This window comes from Xenia sp. Carnegie-2017, unplaced genomic scaffold, assembly GCF_021976095.1.
Source record: "Xenia sp. Carnegie-2017 unplaced genomic scaffold, XeniaSp_v1 HiC_scaffold_24, whole genome shotgun sequence".
Classification (NCBI taxonomy): Eukaryota; Metazoa; Cnidaria; class Anthozoa; order Malacalcyonacea; family Xeniidae; genus Xenia; species Xenia sp. Carnegie-2017.
In genome coordinates, this window is record NW_025813487.1 from 14522155 (window position 1) to 14538782 (window position 16628).

The 16628-nt window shown below is 36.1% G+C and overlaps 3 protein-coding genes across 3 annotated transcripts; 2 read left to right on the plus strand and 1 right to left on the minus strand.

Moving 5' to 3' along the window:
• Window positions 1-695: 695 nt before the first annotated feature.
• LOC124450906 lies at window positions 696-2182 on the minus strand. The gene is made up of 2 exons (XM_047001559.1): window positions 1861-2182; window positions 696-1596 (listed from the first exon to the last, which is right to left on the minus strand). Exons 1-2 carry the CDS (start codon window positions 1946-1948, stop codon window positions 704-706), a joined length of 981 nt encoding a protein of 326 aa, XP_046857515.1. The 5' UTR covers window positions 1949-2182; the 3' UTR covers window positions 696-703.
• A 2547-nt stretch (window positions 2183-4729) lies between these two features.
• Window positions 4730-10159, plus strand: LOC124451082. The gene is made up of 9 exons (XM_047001713.1): window positions 4730-5015; window positions 5137-5436; window positions 6336-6640; window positions 7136-7271; window positions 7897-8211; window positions 8511-8799; window positions 9020-9092; window positions 9262-9565; window positions 10106-10159. The coding sequence occupies exons 1-6, from the start codon at window positions 4769-4771 to the stop codon at window positions 8747-8749; spliced, it is 1542 nt and encodes a 513-aa protein (XP_046857669.1). The 5' UTR covers window positions 4730-4768; the 3' UTR covers window positions 8750-8799; window positions 9020-9092; window positions 9262-9565; window positions 10106-10159.
• A 277-nt stretch (window positions 10160-10436) lies between these two features.
• LOC124450907 (receptor-type tyrosine-protein phosphatase delta-like) lies at window positions 10437-16053 on the plus strand. Its single transcript, XM_047001560.1, has 10 exons — window positions 10437-10897; window positions 11080-11384; window positions 11677-11815; window positions 12139-12459; window positions 12916-13206; window positions 13812-13887; window positions 13989-14292; window positions 14442-14496; window positions 14623-14922; window positions 15604-16053. The coding sequence occupies exons 1-10, from the start codon at window positions 10768-10770 to the stop codon at window positions 15639-15641; spliced, it is 1959 nt and encodes a 652-aa protein (XP_046857516.1). The 5' UTR covers window positions 10437-10767; the 3' UTR covers window positions 15642-16053.
• The last annotated feature ends 575 nt before the right edge of the window (window positions 16054-16628 follow it).

The following is a 16628-nucleotide window of genomic DNA, read 5'->3' on the forward strand; positions in this document are numbered from 1 at the left end:
AATGTTCTTCAATTGAACAATTTGTAATCTGTACGCCAATAAAAATTAATTTCATAAAACACTTAGAATTTATGACCATCATAAACATTGTGTTTTAACATGAAAGAATGCTTTTAAGTTTTACCTTCTCTATAGCTTCAACAAGCGTAATATCCTTTACTTCTGAAATCCATCCTTCAGTTGTTATACTTGAAATACCTTCAGTCATATACGCATAAACTTTGTCTGAAAAGAAACACGGTGCTGGTCCACCTTGCACAATTGAACTAGCCATCAGTTGTCCTGCTACTTTGAACTTGTCACCCCCAAGCGCTGCCATGTCAGGTTAAAGCATCCCATTATTAAACAGTTGTTGTTGGATAGTTTGAAGAACCTCTACAAATATAACACAAAAATTTTAGTGAGTAATATATTGACAGCAACGAATATGCAAATTGATTCATTTTATTTGCAGGTCTGGTAAGCAACTGAAACATGTATACCAGAAAAAAATTCACGACGAGGTCCGCCATCATCAATTGCAGGCTCTCCAACAAATGTTACTTTCAGCAACTGCTTGTTATTGAACCATTGTTTCTTTGAAATTTCCAAATAGTCTTTGAAAACTGATTTTCGCCTCACATTAATTCGGATTTTAATAGGGTTCACATGTTCAGCAAGCTCAGCTATCAAATCTTTCATCTTCTTTTCATTTCGACCGTATTCATATTACTATCATCACATGTTTCAGAAAAATCATCATTTTCGACAGATGTATCAAAAGGATCATCTTTATTGATCCAATTGTGTCTATCCACTTGTCAGCACAAATGTCTGCATGTGCCTCAATTTCATTAAAAGGAAACATGCAAAAACAAGTAGGACATGATGTTTCTGCAGATGACGGAGGAGATTTTTTGTCATCATCATCACTTATATCAATAAAGCTTTTTACTTTTGTTGCTTCCTTTTTCTCACTATCTTGAGTGACCACCATTTCATTGCAAGTATCAGAAATTTTAGTTAAACTTTCCAGTTGTATTATCTCTGTTTTTTCATTATTTTGAGCATCATAGTCATACTCATCAGAGTCTGAATCTGGAAAATCTTGGACTCTGTCCAAATCTATTGTAGCACACAGATAAAAATATATTTTTGAGTAGGGTTTTCCTAACTCCTGTTTGTACTCACTCAATACAAACTCTGCTGCACTGCCAGGTAACTTCTGTACAATAGAATGGTCTGGATAGAGAAGAGTGTAGGAAGTATACTTATTGAACTGTCTAAAATGCTTCGAATGTTTATTTATTGCAGCCTTCATTAAGTCAGCTGCATTACATTGAGATGAGACAATTAGGGGTAGTGTTCTTCCCTTCAGCCTTTTTAACCTTTTCCCTTCAGCTTCTACGACACCAACTTGAATTTTAACATCCTCGTGTTGTTTTGGTTTCTTACACAATAGAATTTTCTTAGCTCGACTCACTTGCTTTCTTTTCCGATATTCGTCGAATGTTAATGTTGACATCGGTCTAGTGGAGTCATTTGGCAACAGCAAACTTGAACTTGAACTGGATGTTAATGTTGGCTCATTAATGCTTGGTGTTGAAGGTAGATTTGCTGATTAGAAAAATTTGAAAAGGAAATATTGGTGCTATGTAATGTAAATGCATCAAAGAGAAATATGTGTATAAATGCATATTAAAATTAATAGCCTTTCGCAAAATTTGCCCTATGAACATGTAAAATGAAAATACATTATAAGTTTTTCAGAATCTTTTACATAACCACAATAATATTTACGCACAATTAATATCCACAATTCATAATTGATGATTCTATTGATTCATAATACAAAAAATTTAAGAAGAAACGTTTTATTACCTGCAGATGTTGGTTTCCCGCAGTTATGACAGTATTTTGCTGCCTCATTAGCAAATTCCGTGCCACATTCGCTACAAAAACGCGCCATTTAAAGGCCTCACTTTTGCTATACAAGTTTCACTTTATGGTTTCCGCCGCCATTTTGAATTGTTAGAATTTGATATATTTGACATCTAGAGCCGGTATTTGCCATTTCTACGGAGAAGGTCTATTTCTACGGAGAAGGTCCATTTCTACGGAGAAGGTCCATTTCTACGGAGAAACTGGTCGTGTCCCTTATGGGCCACGATTTCTACGGAGAAGCTCGATTTCTACGGAGAAGCTCGATTTCTACGGAGAAGCTCGATTTCTACGGAGAAGCACGATTTCTACGGAGAAGCTCGATTTCTACGGAGAAGCTTGATTTCTACGGAGAAGCACGATTTCTACGGAGAAGCTCGATTTCTACGGAGAAGGTCGATTTCTACGGAGAAGCTCGATTTCTACGGAGAAGGTCGATTTCTACGGAGAAGGTCGATTTCTACGGAGAAACTGGTCGTGTCCCTTATGGGCCACCGTACAAAACTAGTTTCGGTGACAAACTATACATCAAAATAATCGAATGGTGTACTATAAAGCGCATGTCCGGCTTTTGTTTATGAGTTAGCTGGGCAAAAGAAGTGCTGGCACGTGGTGTCCGATATATCGAACACTGCGGTGTTTGGAATTAAATGAAGATATGATCTTCGCACTTTTGCTGGAAATTTAAGCAATTGTCTCATGAACCTGAAAAATTCAGGTGACTCAACGGGATTCGAACCCATGACTCTCAGTCGCAGAGGTCATGGGTTGGAATCCCCGTTGAGTCATCTGAATTTTTCAGGTTCATGAGACAATTGCTTAAATTGTCCAGCAAAAGTGCGAAGATCATATCTTCATTTAATATCGGACACTGGGACTTAAAGGGTTAAAGAAAAGCTCTCGCTTCGTTTTCCCTTACGCATTTGTCTTTCTATGCTGAAGAAGAAAACACCCTTGCTCGTTAAAGCAATTGACGGTGTTGGCAGTATGTTTGGATGTTTTTGTTTCTTCCTAACTCTGGGTGCGTTTACTTTCCTGGAAAAAGGTACAAACTTGTATTTCTGCTCAATAATCGTTTCGGATGTAAATGTGATGTGTTTTAAATCATGACCCGCATTTTGCATGACGAAAGATGATATATTATTCTTCAAACTGAATTTCAAGCAAAATTTGTCATGTGAACAAACTGCGCTTTATGTAAATTTAAGCCTTTTGTTGTGATGATGCATTTAACGTAAAATTGCTCATCAGTAATTTTGTCATTTTTCAGATCTAATAAGCGAATCATTTCCCTTTATTCCTTCGATTCGATCTACAAAAATACCCTTGTGGTGTATGATGACAAAAACAAATTAACGACTTGCGTTCCCCTAGAGCCGTCGTTTCAAAACTAAAAATAGGAAAGAGTAAAGTTTCTGCTTTCCTTCCATGCCAGGTGTTCTTGGATTTTTCTTGAAAATGTTGAAACAGGAAAGTGTATTTATGATACAAAGATAGTACAGTCAAGATATCGACCACCAACTGGGGGAGAAAGAACACTTCACTTCTTGGAGCTTTCCGACAACTGTCTTCATCCAGCATCTCAGTTCAAATTTCTAGATAACAGCGCCATATTGAAGTTGAATGTACCAGGTTGTCTTCAGGGAGTTTATAAAGGGGGAACTGGTTATCAACTTGATATGTTGTATATCCACACTGATACACACAACATTTATCACCTTGCTTGTGTCAACAACAATGCTGTAACCCAAACCTCTTGGGGAGGTCTAGCAACGCGGTACCACCGCGTTAGATATCAATTTCGATGTTTACAACCTAACACATCCCACCGATTGAAAACTATCCAAGAATTGATCCCTATTTAAAATGGCAGATTGCAATGATACAACAAACAAGTGATTTCATTTTGGTAAGCTGAGTTTTTTTGTCTTATAGTTGAGCGCTGTAAAAGGCTTTAAGACCTGAAACAGATTTTTCTTATCAACAAACTAGTAATCTGTAATGAATCTATATAAAAAAAAACTATTCTTCGGTATTTTTTATAACATGTATGTTGGAATTCTTTCATTTCCCATTTTGAACTATTAAAATTAACCCTTAAAACTCTTGTCTATAATTATAGATTATTTAGTACATGGCGATAAATAACCAGGAGCACTCCCTCTATTATGGGACTCTATCATTCCCCAAAATGAGAGGCTCGTAGATATTTTCTGGACAAACTGTTTTATAAAGTGAATGGTTTGAACCCGGAAGTATCGTTACATTTTTGTAGATAAAGATCGTCCACCTTTGTGCGCTCCTGAGAAAAACTGCTGGTGTTGAAGTTTAGTCTGAAGATGACTACCTACTAAGATTGTCGAAACGCCAAAATCAACAGCCTTTCTCATAACTGCTTTAACTTGGACCATCTAAGCGTAAAAATAAGTTTTATATATATTTCACATTAGCTGGCGCTGCCCAACACCCAAACTTACGCTGGTATTCCATACACTCACTCACCTTCACCCTCCTGAATGCGACATATATTTGATTACCCAATCAATGATGAAGTCAAAGTCATTTCTCCATTAATGGCACGATTTTTAGCTAAAATATTTCAAATTAAGCAATTAGTGGAGTGAAAATTCCGTCTTACCACACTCAGTGAGTGGGAATTAGCTTTAGAATAGGGCGTCAATGTGCATATATAGGTATGTGTATAACATAAGTCAACGTGGTTTAACCGACCACTCATCGAAGAATTTATTCATTTACACATCCAGTTAAATTTGTATCATCGCCAACAGGTTCGGTGGCATGCAACGGACATAAGATACAGAACGCTGGCTGTCCTAGAAATCAATACATGACAGTTAAGACGGCATCGTATCGTGGACTGCGCGCGGGACAAACTTGCAGTTCAACTTATGGTTACAGTTGTAGCTTTGATGTAACATGTTCTCTGAAACGATACTGCAATGGTCGAAACAAGTGTGATGCAACTGTCAATGATAATCTCTTGCCTCCCAATATTTGTCCCGGTTTGAACAAGTATCTTTACTTTGAATATCAATGTGGCAACACACAGAAGTCTTTCAATGAGATTTGTTATCGTAAGTGTTTTAAATGAGAAAGTACATGCGTTATTTTAAGGCACCGAATGAAAATTTTCAGTAAGCATGCTAGCAGTGATGTTAAAAAAAAGTTGATGTGTACATATCGGAAATCTTTCAGTTGACAATGTACAGTTGTCACAGTCGATAATGCCAAACGAAGGAGTTGTGAACCTTATGACCAAGTACGATGGAAACTTTGCTGTATGTGAAGATAGTTCATTGAATCGATTCAAAGACGAAATTTGCAATCGATCTGGTTACCCAAACGCTGAATCTATCAAAAGTTGGACGCCCCGCGCATCTTTAGGCAATTTAGTATTCCAACCTGGACGGGTAACATGCAATGCCCAAGCGACACATTTACCTCAGTGCTCCATCACAAAAAGAGTCAGCTGTTCTCGATATTCATACTTGAAATGTAAGTCGGGGCACAGTCACAGAGCATGCTCAATGCTCCATCAAAAAAGGGATTGGTTGTTCTTCATAATTATACTTAAAATATAAGTAAAGGCATGATAACAAATAATGCTCAAAGTTCCATACGAATCAAGTCGGTTGCTCTCGATATTTATAATAAGAATGCAAGTCGAGGCACATTTCCAAAACATGCTCCAGAGCATGTTCCATCAAAAGGGTGTCGGATGTTCTTTTGGATGACAATTTAATTTGAGGCACAGTCAAAAATCATACCTAATTTTCCATTAAAAAGAGATCAATTACTCTCCATATTTACACTTAAAATGCAAGTCAAAGCACATTTACACAGCATACCTAATGTTCTTTCAAAAAGATGTCAGTTGCTCTCGATATTTACACTTAAAATGCATGTCGAAGCACATTTACACAGCATACCTAATGTTCCTTCAAAAAGATGTAGTTTGCTCTCCGTATTTACACTCAAGATGCAAGTCGAAGAATTGCAGAATAAACATGAATATATTACAGTTTTTGTCACATATTTCCTCCTTCTATGAATGACAAACTTACATTTTTAAAACAACTTCAAATTCAAATTCTTTCGAAGCATTTCACTGGAGCATTCCTCTTGCTACAAGTCCACAAACAAATGCGGGCTCAAATTCTTTCAAAGCATTTCACTGGAGCATTCCTCTTGCTACAAGTCCACAAACAAATGAGGGCTCAAATTCTTTCAAAGCATTTCACTGGAGCATTCCTCTTGCTACCAGTCCACAAACAAATGCGAGTCCAACGAAAGCAAAGAGCCGGAGTAAAGCAAGATTTCATACAAATCTCTACTTTCCACAATAAAACATCATTTTTGATGATTATTTTTTAACTATGAATATTTTTATGTAGGTCACATCTGTGGTAGACCACTCTTAGAAGACAAGCAACGGTTCCCAGATTCCTTGTTTACCTCTTTGGACGCAAGCACATGTAATAGTGCTTATTCTTCCAGAATATCCAGTGGTAGTTCATGGTGTGCTTCTGTTGCTGATGGTAACCATTACCTTCAGCTGAGATTTGGCAGACTTTACGTAATCAACACCATCGCGATTTTTGGAGACCAGAAACTCCGTAGTTGGACGACCGAATTTCACGTGAACACCACGCTCGATCATGTGAACTGGATATCAGTTTTGAATAAGAATTTGAGTAAGGTATGACAATAAGAAAAAATGGTTACAGGAAAAAGACAATCGCCATTAAACTCTATGCTCAAATATAAAAAATTAGGATAATTTTCTTGACAGCTATTTTGATCATCTTCATCGACACTTTTTAACTTTATATGTTATATAACAACAGGGACCAAGCAACATTGGAGGCTATATTGCCATTCACACCACCACCACCAACGAACACACACTTTTTTCCAGAATATGAATTTCTTAGATTTTTTGCACGTGGAAATGTCGAAGCGACCAATTCAATCTTTAACGATAGCGCTTGTGCATTTTGTTAGTGTGCAGGCATTGAAAATAACTTTCCCAATTTTAAAAGCGATGCGCTGTCCTATACAGTAGCGATCATATAGATTTCAATACAAAGAAATCTTTTTAAGCATGTAACAATTTTATGTCCACCATTCGTGTTTTTTAGAACATTCTGTTCATTCTTTTTCAAAATATTGCAAAATTTTTTCCATATTTTAGGTCTTTCAAGGGAATAAGAATTCTCACACTGCAGCCGTACACAATTTTACCACAGCAATCAAAACGAAAGGTTTACGAATCATACCGGTGAATTACGTACATCGACCGTGCATGCGCATTCAAATTTGCGGTGGAAGTAAGTATGAGGAAATCGTATAGTTTGTTTGAATGTGACGTCAAAGCGGCCATGCTCGAGGACTATATCAAAGTGCCGAGTCTAAGCAGAGCATGAAACTATTATGAATTCTTCTAACTGTATGGCATTTTCCCCCAACATGGCAAATACCCTACTGAATCAAAGGCGTGACCTGCCCGCAAGGTTTGGTCGTGGCTGCTAGATAAGAGTTCTTATCATTTTTTATTTCTGAAGAAATCTTTTGTTTCTTTCCTGTGAGTGAACACCAAAAAAATTGGCATGACAGAACCAGATTTGTGCGCTGGCTACTTCACAATAGAGACCTGGGGCCGGTTGCACGAAGCCTGGATAGCAAAAATTTTCAAACTTGTAAAAAGGTGTTTATATTTTTCTCACGACAAAAAAATTTGTAATCTTCGAAGCAATATTTTATTTTAGCGATTGCACAGTTCAAATCGTATATTTTTCTCTTATAAGATATTTTATGAACGTTCAGAAAAATTTGCTATCCAGTGGATAACGCTATCCAGGCTTCGTGCAACCTGCCCCTGCTTTGCTAGGATAGCCATGAATTTTAAACCGAACATGACCTTAACGTAGGCCTTTGCAACTTTCTCTAACATAGCTTTGCTTCCTGACGAACCGGCAAACCTTACAGTCACAAAAATTGCGTCAAGATACGTTGATATATACTGGATGGATCCAAAAAACACTCAAGTGATTCCTGGTACAGATCATGCCAATCCTTTGACGGAATTTCGCTTCGTCATTAGAAATAATTTGACCGTAACGTTAAACATAACTATTTTGGCAACCATGAGAAGGCCCTACAAGTTGGGAAATCTTCTTCCTAACACGAAGTATTCAGCATATGTAACCGCTGGAAACTCTATGGGTTTCGGAAGTGCAGCAACTATTTTATTCACAACAAGAGAAGAAGGTAGGATTTATCAGCAAAACGTATAAAAAATAACAAGATATGATTGTACTTCGTTTTTTCAAGAGAAAACATCGGCTCTGAATGTTACGGTCAACTTTCTCTTAGATAAAGTTCAAATGTCCAGTAAACCCCCTGCAGTGTCTTTGGATTTCATAGGAATCCGGAGTTAAACAATTAGAGAGAAAAGTACTCTCACATGCTTTCATACAAAACAAGGAAATTTAAACTCACGTTCATTCTATGCCAATTGCCTAAGAAAGGTGAACAAATGTACACACTATGCACGACATTTCTTTTAGCACCAAGTGGTCCGCCATTAAACATCAGATCAACATCTCGAAGTTCATCTTCTTTAACATTTGCTTGGCATCCACCTGAAAAGAACAAACAACATGGCGTCATTGTCAGCTACACATCTTGTCTCTCCAAGATTAAAAATGGCAGTTGTTTCAAAACATTCACAAGCACCAATCGAGAATGGTCAGTGATGAAACTGAACGCATCTACAAAATATTTTTTCAAGTTTTGCCAGTACTAAGGCAGGTCAAGGCGTCAGCAGTGAAAGTAAAGGATTTTATACAAATGGAGGTAAACATGCCACTTTGTGTTGTCCATATTCAGTTATAACACACCCAATTCTTCTAAAAAATTTTTAAAATCACACGACAAAAGACATTCTTGTTGTTTATCTACACGAACTACAACAAGTAAAGACAGGTTGCTGTTTTAATTATTAAAGTTAAAAATTTAAGCTCAGAATGAATTTTGGCTTTTTCATAACAATCAGCATCAATGTTCTGTTTATAAGCTCCGGTGAAGAAGTCTACAGCACCAACAGCAAGAACATTGACGTTTGATCTGGATATTCCAAATGAATTTTTGTAAGTTTTAAAAGCCTTCCTAATCAAAATAACCCATAACTCGCATGTCAAACGTAAACTGTACTACAGCACATAAAAAAGGTACGTTTATTTCATAGCATGGCACCTCGTCCCTATATTTCACGAAGCATTTCAAAAAAGAAAAACGGGTTTGAATTTTCTTTCTAAGATATTTCTACATCGTGGCTTTAAAAGCAGAGAACGGTGAAGATCCACGGACGCCTGACAAATACAAAGAAAGCGAACTTGTGACGTATGAAGAGGCAATAAATTCCACCGAATCTAAACCGTATATTGCTGCAGTTGTTCGTAAGTACAGCGGTTTGGATGAAATGCAGTTCATACTTGGTGATGGTCGAAATACAAATAAACCAACAACAAGGAAACGTAGATCAACTACAAGCAGTTTTTATAACGGACCTTTGGAGCCTGGCACGAATTATAGAATTTTTCAGAGAGTTGTTCTTAGCAATGTTAGTATTATTCATCAATATGGTCTGTCATACACTTGCCCTGATTTTTATATTAGTAAAATGATTAAAAATCATCTGCGATAAAAAAATTACTAGCATCTAGCTGTTCAAAATTTTCACGTAAAAATCATCAAGTTGTTTGACTGCAAAGACCACCAATCTACAAACCACACAAACTCAAGTATACTAAATATCAGCTAGTACTGATAATTGATATTGAAGCCTAGTAGCTGAGCAGCAGAGTGCTTTTAAGAAAGCCATCCAATACAAAGTTATGATAAAATGTTATTTACTAAATAATGTATAATGTTTCGTCTCAACAATTAAGAAATTATCAGAGTTCAAAAAATAGCCTTTTATAATAAATTTGTGTTTGATGGTTCTTTTAAAAGCATTTTTCTGGGTTCCTATGTTTATCGTCAGAATTTTTTTTTGAGGTCATTTCCCTGATCAGGAGATTTTACAAACCAATAAATACAATGTTAGAAGCGCAACTTAGGCTTGTTCACTATTCAGGCTATTATTTGTCATTTAAAACAGGGAGACCGTTACTCAAGTGAATGGAGCGATGTCTCGACAACAAGTCGATATGAAGGTAAGTGAGTATTCCACGTATAACATTGCAGTGTTTCATGGCAGCAGGTTTTCAAATGTCTCGAAAAATTTAAAAAGATAACTAGATCGGCATTTTCTCCGTGTTTTAAGATCGTGGCTTTGAAAGTAATGAGAGCTCTTAAGATCTGCAATCGCCAGATCATTTGAGAGTATTTCAAAAGTACAACTTAAAGAACCTATGAAAACAGAGAGGGTGGTTAACATTTGCAATTGTCAGATCACATGAAAGCACCACCATTCAATTAAGATATATGCAATTTCAAAGGTACGACTTAAAGAACCAATGAAAACAGAGAGGGCGGTTAACATTTGAAACTGTCAGATCACATGACAACACCGCAACTCTATTAAATGTATGCAGCATTTAAGATACATCTTGAAAACCAACTTCACTTTACATGGTATTTTGACTTTCAGTCAAAGGTGTGCAGTTGTTACGGTCAATATTACCCAACGAAGGTGTTGTAAACATCATCACCAAATATGATGGTAACTACACAGTGTATGAAGATGGTTCTTTAGATAAAGTAAAGAATGATGTTTGCCTACAGCTTGGCTATCCTGCAGCTGAATCCATCAAAAGCTGGATGCCCACATCAATTTCGAGTTATATAATATCTACATTTGGAAAGTTATCTTGTGATTCGAGAGCAAAAAATCTTTCTCGATGTAACATTACAGTGAAAAGTAGTTGTTCCCATTATTCATATTTGAAATGTAAGTTTATCCGCAACATGTGTAAGATCCTTGCTAATGTTCAAAGAAAGATTTGTTCAGTTTTATGAAAATGATTCTAACAATCTCGTCAACTTGTCAAGCTTTATTCATAGATCTTTGCTGTTGCACTAACGCCTTGTATGATCAATGAGACCACACTTACTAAATTTCCATTTTTCCAGGTCAAATTTGTAGCAAACCGTTGCTACAAGATGAAAAGAGCTTTCCAAATTCATCTTTCACAGCTTCGGCGTGGACCGTAGGTCATAGTGCTGACGATGCAAGAATTACCAGTCGTAGTTCATGGTGCGCTCCAACTGCTAACGGCAATCATTTTCTTCAACTGAGCTTCGTGAGACTTTTTGCAATAAACAAAATTGCGATATTTGGAGACGGCTTGAGGTCAAATTGGGTGACAGAATATTATTTAAACACGACCACTGATCTCGTGAACTGGAAACCAGTTTATGGCGAGAATTTACAAAAGGTTAGTACCAAAAATTATACCAAATTCAATTGCCAAAGTACTCTTTCATATTCAATTTTATAAGTTTGTCAATGAAATTTTCAATAATGACTGATGGAAGAAAAAACTCCCAAAGTCCCAAGTGATATCATCCATCATAATTATAATAATCCTTATAATAATTGCCAACTAAAAATAAAGATTTATGTACACGATAAACCTTATATCAAGTTTATCAAGCATGTACCATCTCTATCCACATGTGTACAAGGAAGATCATATTGAAAGGTACTGAACCTCATACATCCTTAAGGTTTTTCAAGGAGAAAAAATGTCTCACAATGACGTCACCATCCAGAGTTTCACTAAAGGCATCAAAACGAGAGCTTTACGACTTATTCCGGCGAACTACGTCGGTCAACCGTGTTTACGCGTAGAGATGTGCGGTAGAAGTAAGTACTATTTTTAAGTTTGAACCTCATTTTCCCACGTAACAATGTGGCTGAGTTAATTGAGAATAAAATAAATGATTTTGCAAAGAGGAAGCGAGCGTAAAACTCAAGATCTTCGAGAGATTGAAGTTGGTATTGCTTCTAAAACACTGCAATCGACTGAATTTCGCATATGCTCAAATAGTGATGTTGAAAACTAGTTAGAGATCTTTAAAATAGGATTTGATAAAATGTCTACCATAGTATAACAAAGTAGGATAAAATATATTCTGACACTTCTTCAAAGAAATGCAGAAATACCAGTTGAACATATTTTATTGCAGATATACTCCCAGACATGCCGTCCAATCTTAAAGCCACAACCGTCGAATCTAGATATGCTAAAATATCATGGTCATGGTCTAATCCTAACAACACTGGAGTTATCTCTGGTACAGATGAGTCAAATCCTCTGACAGAGTTTCGGATCATTGTCAGAAAGGAATCGATTGTTGTTTTCAACATGACTTTGCCGGCAACTGAAAAAAGGCCCTACAAGCTGGAAAATCTTCTTCCGTACAGGAAATATGTGGTGGATGTAGCCGCTGGAAACTCCATGGGGTTTGGAAGCGCAATTAACACGTCATTTACGACTGCTGAGGATGGTAAGATTAGAAAGGACAGACTTAAATTTAATTTTTTTTTATTCTCTTTTTATAAAATATCAATACAAATAATGCAAATAAACAACTAGGACGTTTTGGTGCATATTTTGGTAACCGAACTTTAGACCGAGTTTAAAAATCGGTATGGTTTTCTTGTCATGTAAAGAGATTGAACAAATCCACTGTGATTGGCACGAAGTCTTTGAACGACTTAAAATCTTTCTTTAATTGTCTAACCCGCGAGTGCCACAAATGGCATGCAAAATAAAACATGATTGACATAATGTATTGCCACATGTCAGATAGCATTGCCTTGAATTTCTTTCTTCTATTTGGCAATTACGTTTTAAAAGACGAAAGTAACGAAAATATATTCAAACACTGTAACTCCTCATACGGATCTTATTCAAATTTTAAAACAAGATAATTCAAACCTTTTAGTGTGTTTCCTTTCAGTTCCAGATGGTCCGCCATTGAACGTTAGATCGATTTCTCGAAATTCCTCATCTTTAACTTTTACCTGGGATCCACCTGGCAAAGAAAAACAAAATGGCGTCATCGTCGGTTACACTGTTTGCCTCTCGAAGACGAAAAGTGGCACTTGTTTTCAAACATTCCTTAGCTACAGCAGAAAATGGACAGCGCACGCATTAAAACCCTCGAGTAAATACATTGTTCAAGTTGCCGCTGTGAACAAAGTCGGTCAGAGTGCTCGCAGTGAAAGTAAAGAATTCTTCACAAATGGAGGTAAATCTAATCAAAGTTTGACCTAAAAGAGAGTTTGATCTACACCGTACTATAAATATATAATTTCTATAAACACATCTTCTTTGTATGGATATACGTACACTAAAGCTGTATGGTATATGAATTTACACAAAAGTAAGAAATGTACATTGAATCACATACATAGAACCATTTCACATTATTCACATTATTCGTACATGTACCTAGTGGCGCGGCAAGCCAGATTTTTCACTCCTACAATGTAAATATTTCAGGAAAATTATTAATTTCTTTAAAAAACTAATTCCATTCACTGTTTTTCCAGTAATTGAACACAAAAATATGTTTATTGTAAAAGTAAAAAACGGTCTGGCTACACTACTGCGGATGTACCATAGGTTAAATGTTCGAGTAAAATTTCATCTTAAGTTTCAACATTTAGGTCTTTGTTTGGAGAGTTAGCATGATTCTTTTCTAACAAGGCTCCGTGTATCAAATATCGAGAAGTTTGGGATGTTGACTACTCTATAGGAAAATTTGATTTGAGAAAGCTGCAATTCATGCCTTTTTCAATTATATTTGACCCATTCAAAGTTATGGAACATCAAGTCAGTCTTTTTCTCTAGAACCATTGGAAAAGGCAATAATAGCAACGGCAAGCAGATTACGATTTCGACTACAAGTTCCAAAAGAACAATTTTGGTAAGATTTTCTAAATTATTTCTTACCCAGAAAGTTCACAGCAGTGCAACTGAGATTTTTTCATTTTAACTGAAACAGTTCTTTTGCCATTTTACCTAAAGGTTTTTCTATATCGTGGCTGTGAAAGTCAAAGGTGGTAAGGATCCATTATCGCCACAAGAATACAAAATGAGCAACTTCGTCACATACGCACAAATGAGAACATCCAACGAAATGAAACCATATATTGCAGCCGTGATGCTTGAGTGCAGCGGAATGGATGACAAAGAGTTTGTACTTGGTGATGGGAGAAATACAAGTGAGCCGAGAATGGGAAACAGCAGATCAACTTCCACCATTTTTTATAACGGACCGCTGGAACCTGGTGCGAGTTACCGAATTTTTCAGAAAGTCATTGTTGAAAATGTTAGTTTTTATGAATAATCTCTTTTATTCGCTTTCTTGTCATGTTAGAAGACAAATGTCTATAGTAATATCAGATAAAAACTGCAGACCGGAAGTTCAGTCAACGGTGATTGATCCCTAAACATAATATCTCATGACTTTCATACTAGGGAGACTACTACACGACCGAATGGAGCGAAGCATCGCAAACAAGTCAGTATGAAGGTAAAAGCGCTTTTCTATTTTTTCAATTTCAGAGCATATAAAACTTCATCATAGTAGAATTTACGTCTACTAAGTCTCAAACAAATGTCAATAAATGTTAGCCATGTTGATCAATTTGCTTTCCAGGAAAGCCAAGTATATTACGTAATATGACAAGCAGTAACGTCAAAGCAAAGCAAAATGATCTTGTAAAATTATCATGTTCTGCGAAAGGAGAACAACCACTTGTATTTACATGGACAAGAAATCATGAACCTTTGATAAGTTACGTCGACAACTATCAAAGTTATTCAACTTCATTTACTGTGATTGAAGTCAAAGACACGAAAGACTTTGGAGAATACATATGTCATATAAGTGACAGATTTGCAAACACAATAAGTCATTCAGCTTGGATAAATGAGAAAAATGAAATCAGCAGTGCAGGTAATTGAAATTCCTCACGAAATTCTTCAACGTCGTCAAAAGGTTTTTCATTTCTTCTTTGAATGAGAGCTTGACAGCTTGACCGTCAACAGTCTTTACTGCTGAGAAAAATGGTCAGTTCGATTATAGAGGTAGTAAAAGAGAGAGAAATGTTATAGGAGACGACTCTATTCTTAATGAAGAACTTTGACATGGAATATTTTTCTGGGGGGAGGGGGAGATTCAACGAACTGTCGACCATGTTAGATGCACAGCATAAGTCAAATAAACAACAGGTGTATTTTGGTGTATATATCAGAGTCGATTACTGACTGCAGTTAGCCACGTCAGTGTTCCTACGTATTTTTTATTTGTTGATGGTCCAGGTTAATGCAGTCTTGAGGACTGTTGGTAGTTACTGACGTGTTGACAATCTTAACTATAGTCATTGAGTATAGTATTCCTTAAAGTTCCGTAAAATGCAATTGATTGGCTGCTATTCTGGTAATCATATTCGCAATGAGGTATACGTAGCCCCCAAAAAATTAATGTAGTGTTCTTTTTGTGTTTTCCACATAGAAACAAACAAATAATTAAAAGAAATAGAAAATTCCTTTAGACTAAAGAAAGCAATGTAAATTCATCACAATAGTACTTTACACAAGAATGAAAAAAAACATAATACAGCCTTCTTTTGTTCAGATATACGAAAACCCAAAAGGCCAATCGAAAGGTTTTGATATGCTTCTACTTGGTGTAACCATAGCCTTAGGAGTTTGGTCTGTGATATCATTCGCGACAATTTGTTACCTTTTGCGTTGTTACAAAGTGAAACCGTCTCCAGAAAGTAAAACAAGAGATCAAAGTTACATTTACGGTGTTACTCATGGATATGAAGAAGAACGAGATGATGACAAAATGGCGCTCATGCCAACTGGAGAAAATGAAGGCAACGCTTCTAACACATTTGGTTCAATAAATGCAGTGATGATGAATACAGAGAGTGGTGTTTGATACATTGAAATTTTAATCTATTCATTGCTCGTGATTAACAAGTTAAAGCGATTAATTTTGAACATATGAACAAATGAAAAATTTTTAGTGGCTGTATTCATTGAAATATTTCTTCATGATACAAATTTTATTAACTAAGTCATGTTTCTTATTCAATTTTGGATCGATTTTTTCATAAAATTTTGGATCGATTTTTTCATAAAATTTTGGATCGATTTTTTCATAAAATTTTGGATCGATTTTTTCATAAAATTTTGGATAGATTTTTTTTTCTCAAATCTCCCAAAAATGACTTGAGGAAAAAGTTAGTAACGTGACGATTTGATGTTTCCACAAATATGTCTTCATACTTCAACCAATCTAAGCCAGTTTACATAAAATATGAAAATTAACTGAAAAAAATGCAATAAATTTATGAAAATATGCACACGGATCGGGCACTTTTTCATCATGATGAGTAATGATAATTGGCTGCGAAAAAACTGACCCCTCTAAAAGGTTTCAAAGCTCTCTTAACGAAACGCGCGGGTCTTAACCAAGAAATGTCGGACCGAGGTTCTTAAGGGAAAGTAAATGAACGCCTAAAATGCTTCTAATTTGTAGATTGTTACATTTAAGATATGAATTTGTTAACCTATCCAAATATACATGTTGCCAATGAGGTGCAAGGCGGGAAACGGATTCTCAATATAAATATTAGAGCCCAACAAATA

Coding starts and splice junctions, on each gene's coding strand:
- LOC124450906 (XM_047001559.1), bottom strand. CDS start 1,948: ATGGCGCGTTTTTGTAGCGAATGTGGCACGGAATTTGCTAATGAGGCA. Junction 1,597..1,860: donor CGGGAAACCAACATCTGCAG/GTAATAAAACGT, acceptor TTTTCTAATCAG/CAAATCTACCTTCAACACCA.
- LOC124451082 (XM_047001713.1), top strand. CDS start 4,769: ATGACAGTTAAGACGGCATCGTATCGTGGACTGCGCGCGGGACAAACT. Junction 5,016..5,136: donor TTTCAATGAGATTTGTTATC/GTAAGTGTTTTA, acceptor GAAATCTTTCAG/TTGACAATGTACAGTTGTCA. Junction 5,437..6,335: donor TCGATATTCATACTTGAAAT/GTAAGTCGGGGC, acceptor ATTTTTATGTAG/GTCACATCTGTGGTAGACCA.
- LOC124450907 (XM_047001560.1), top strand. CDS start 10,768: ATGCCCACATCAATTTCGAGTTATATAATATCTACATTTGGAAAGTTA. Junction 13,207..13,811: donor AGAATTCTTCACAAATGGAG/GTAAATCTAATC, acceptor CTTTTTCTCTAG/AACCATTGGAAAAGGCAATA. Junction 14,293..14,441: donor AGAAAGTCATTGTTGAAAAT/GTTAGTTTTTAT, acceptor CTTTCATACTAG/GGAGACTACTACACGACCGA.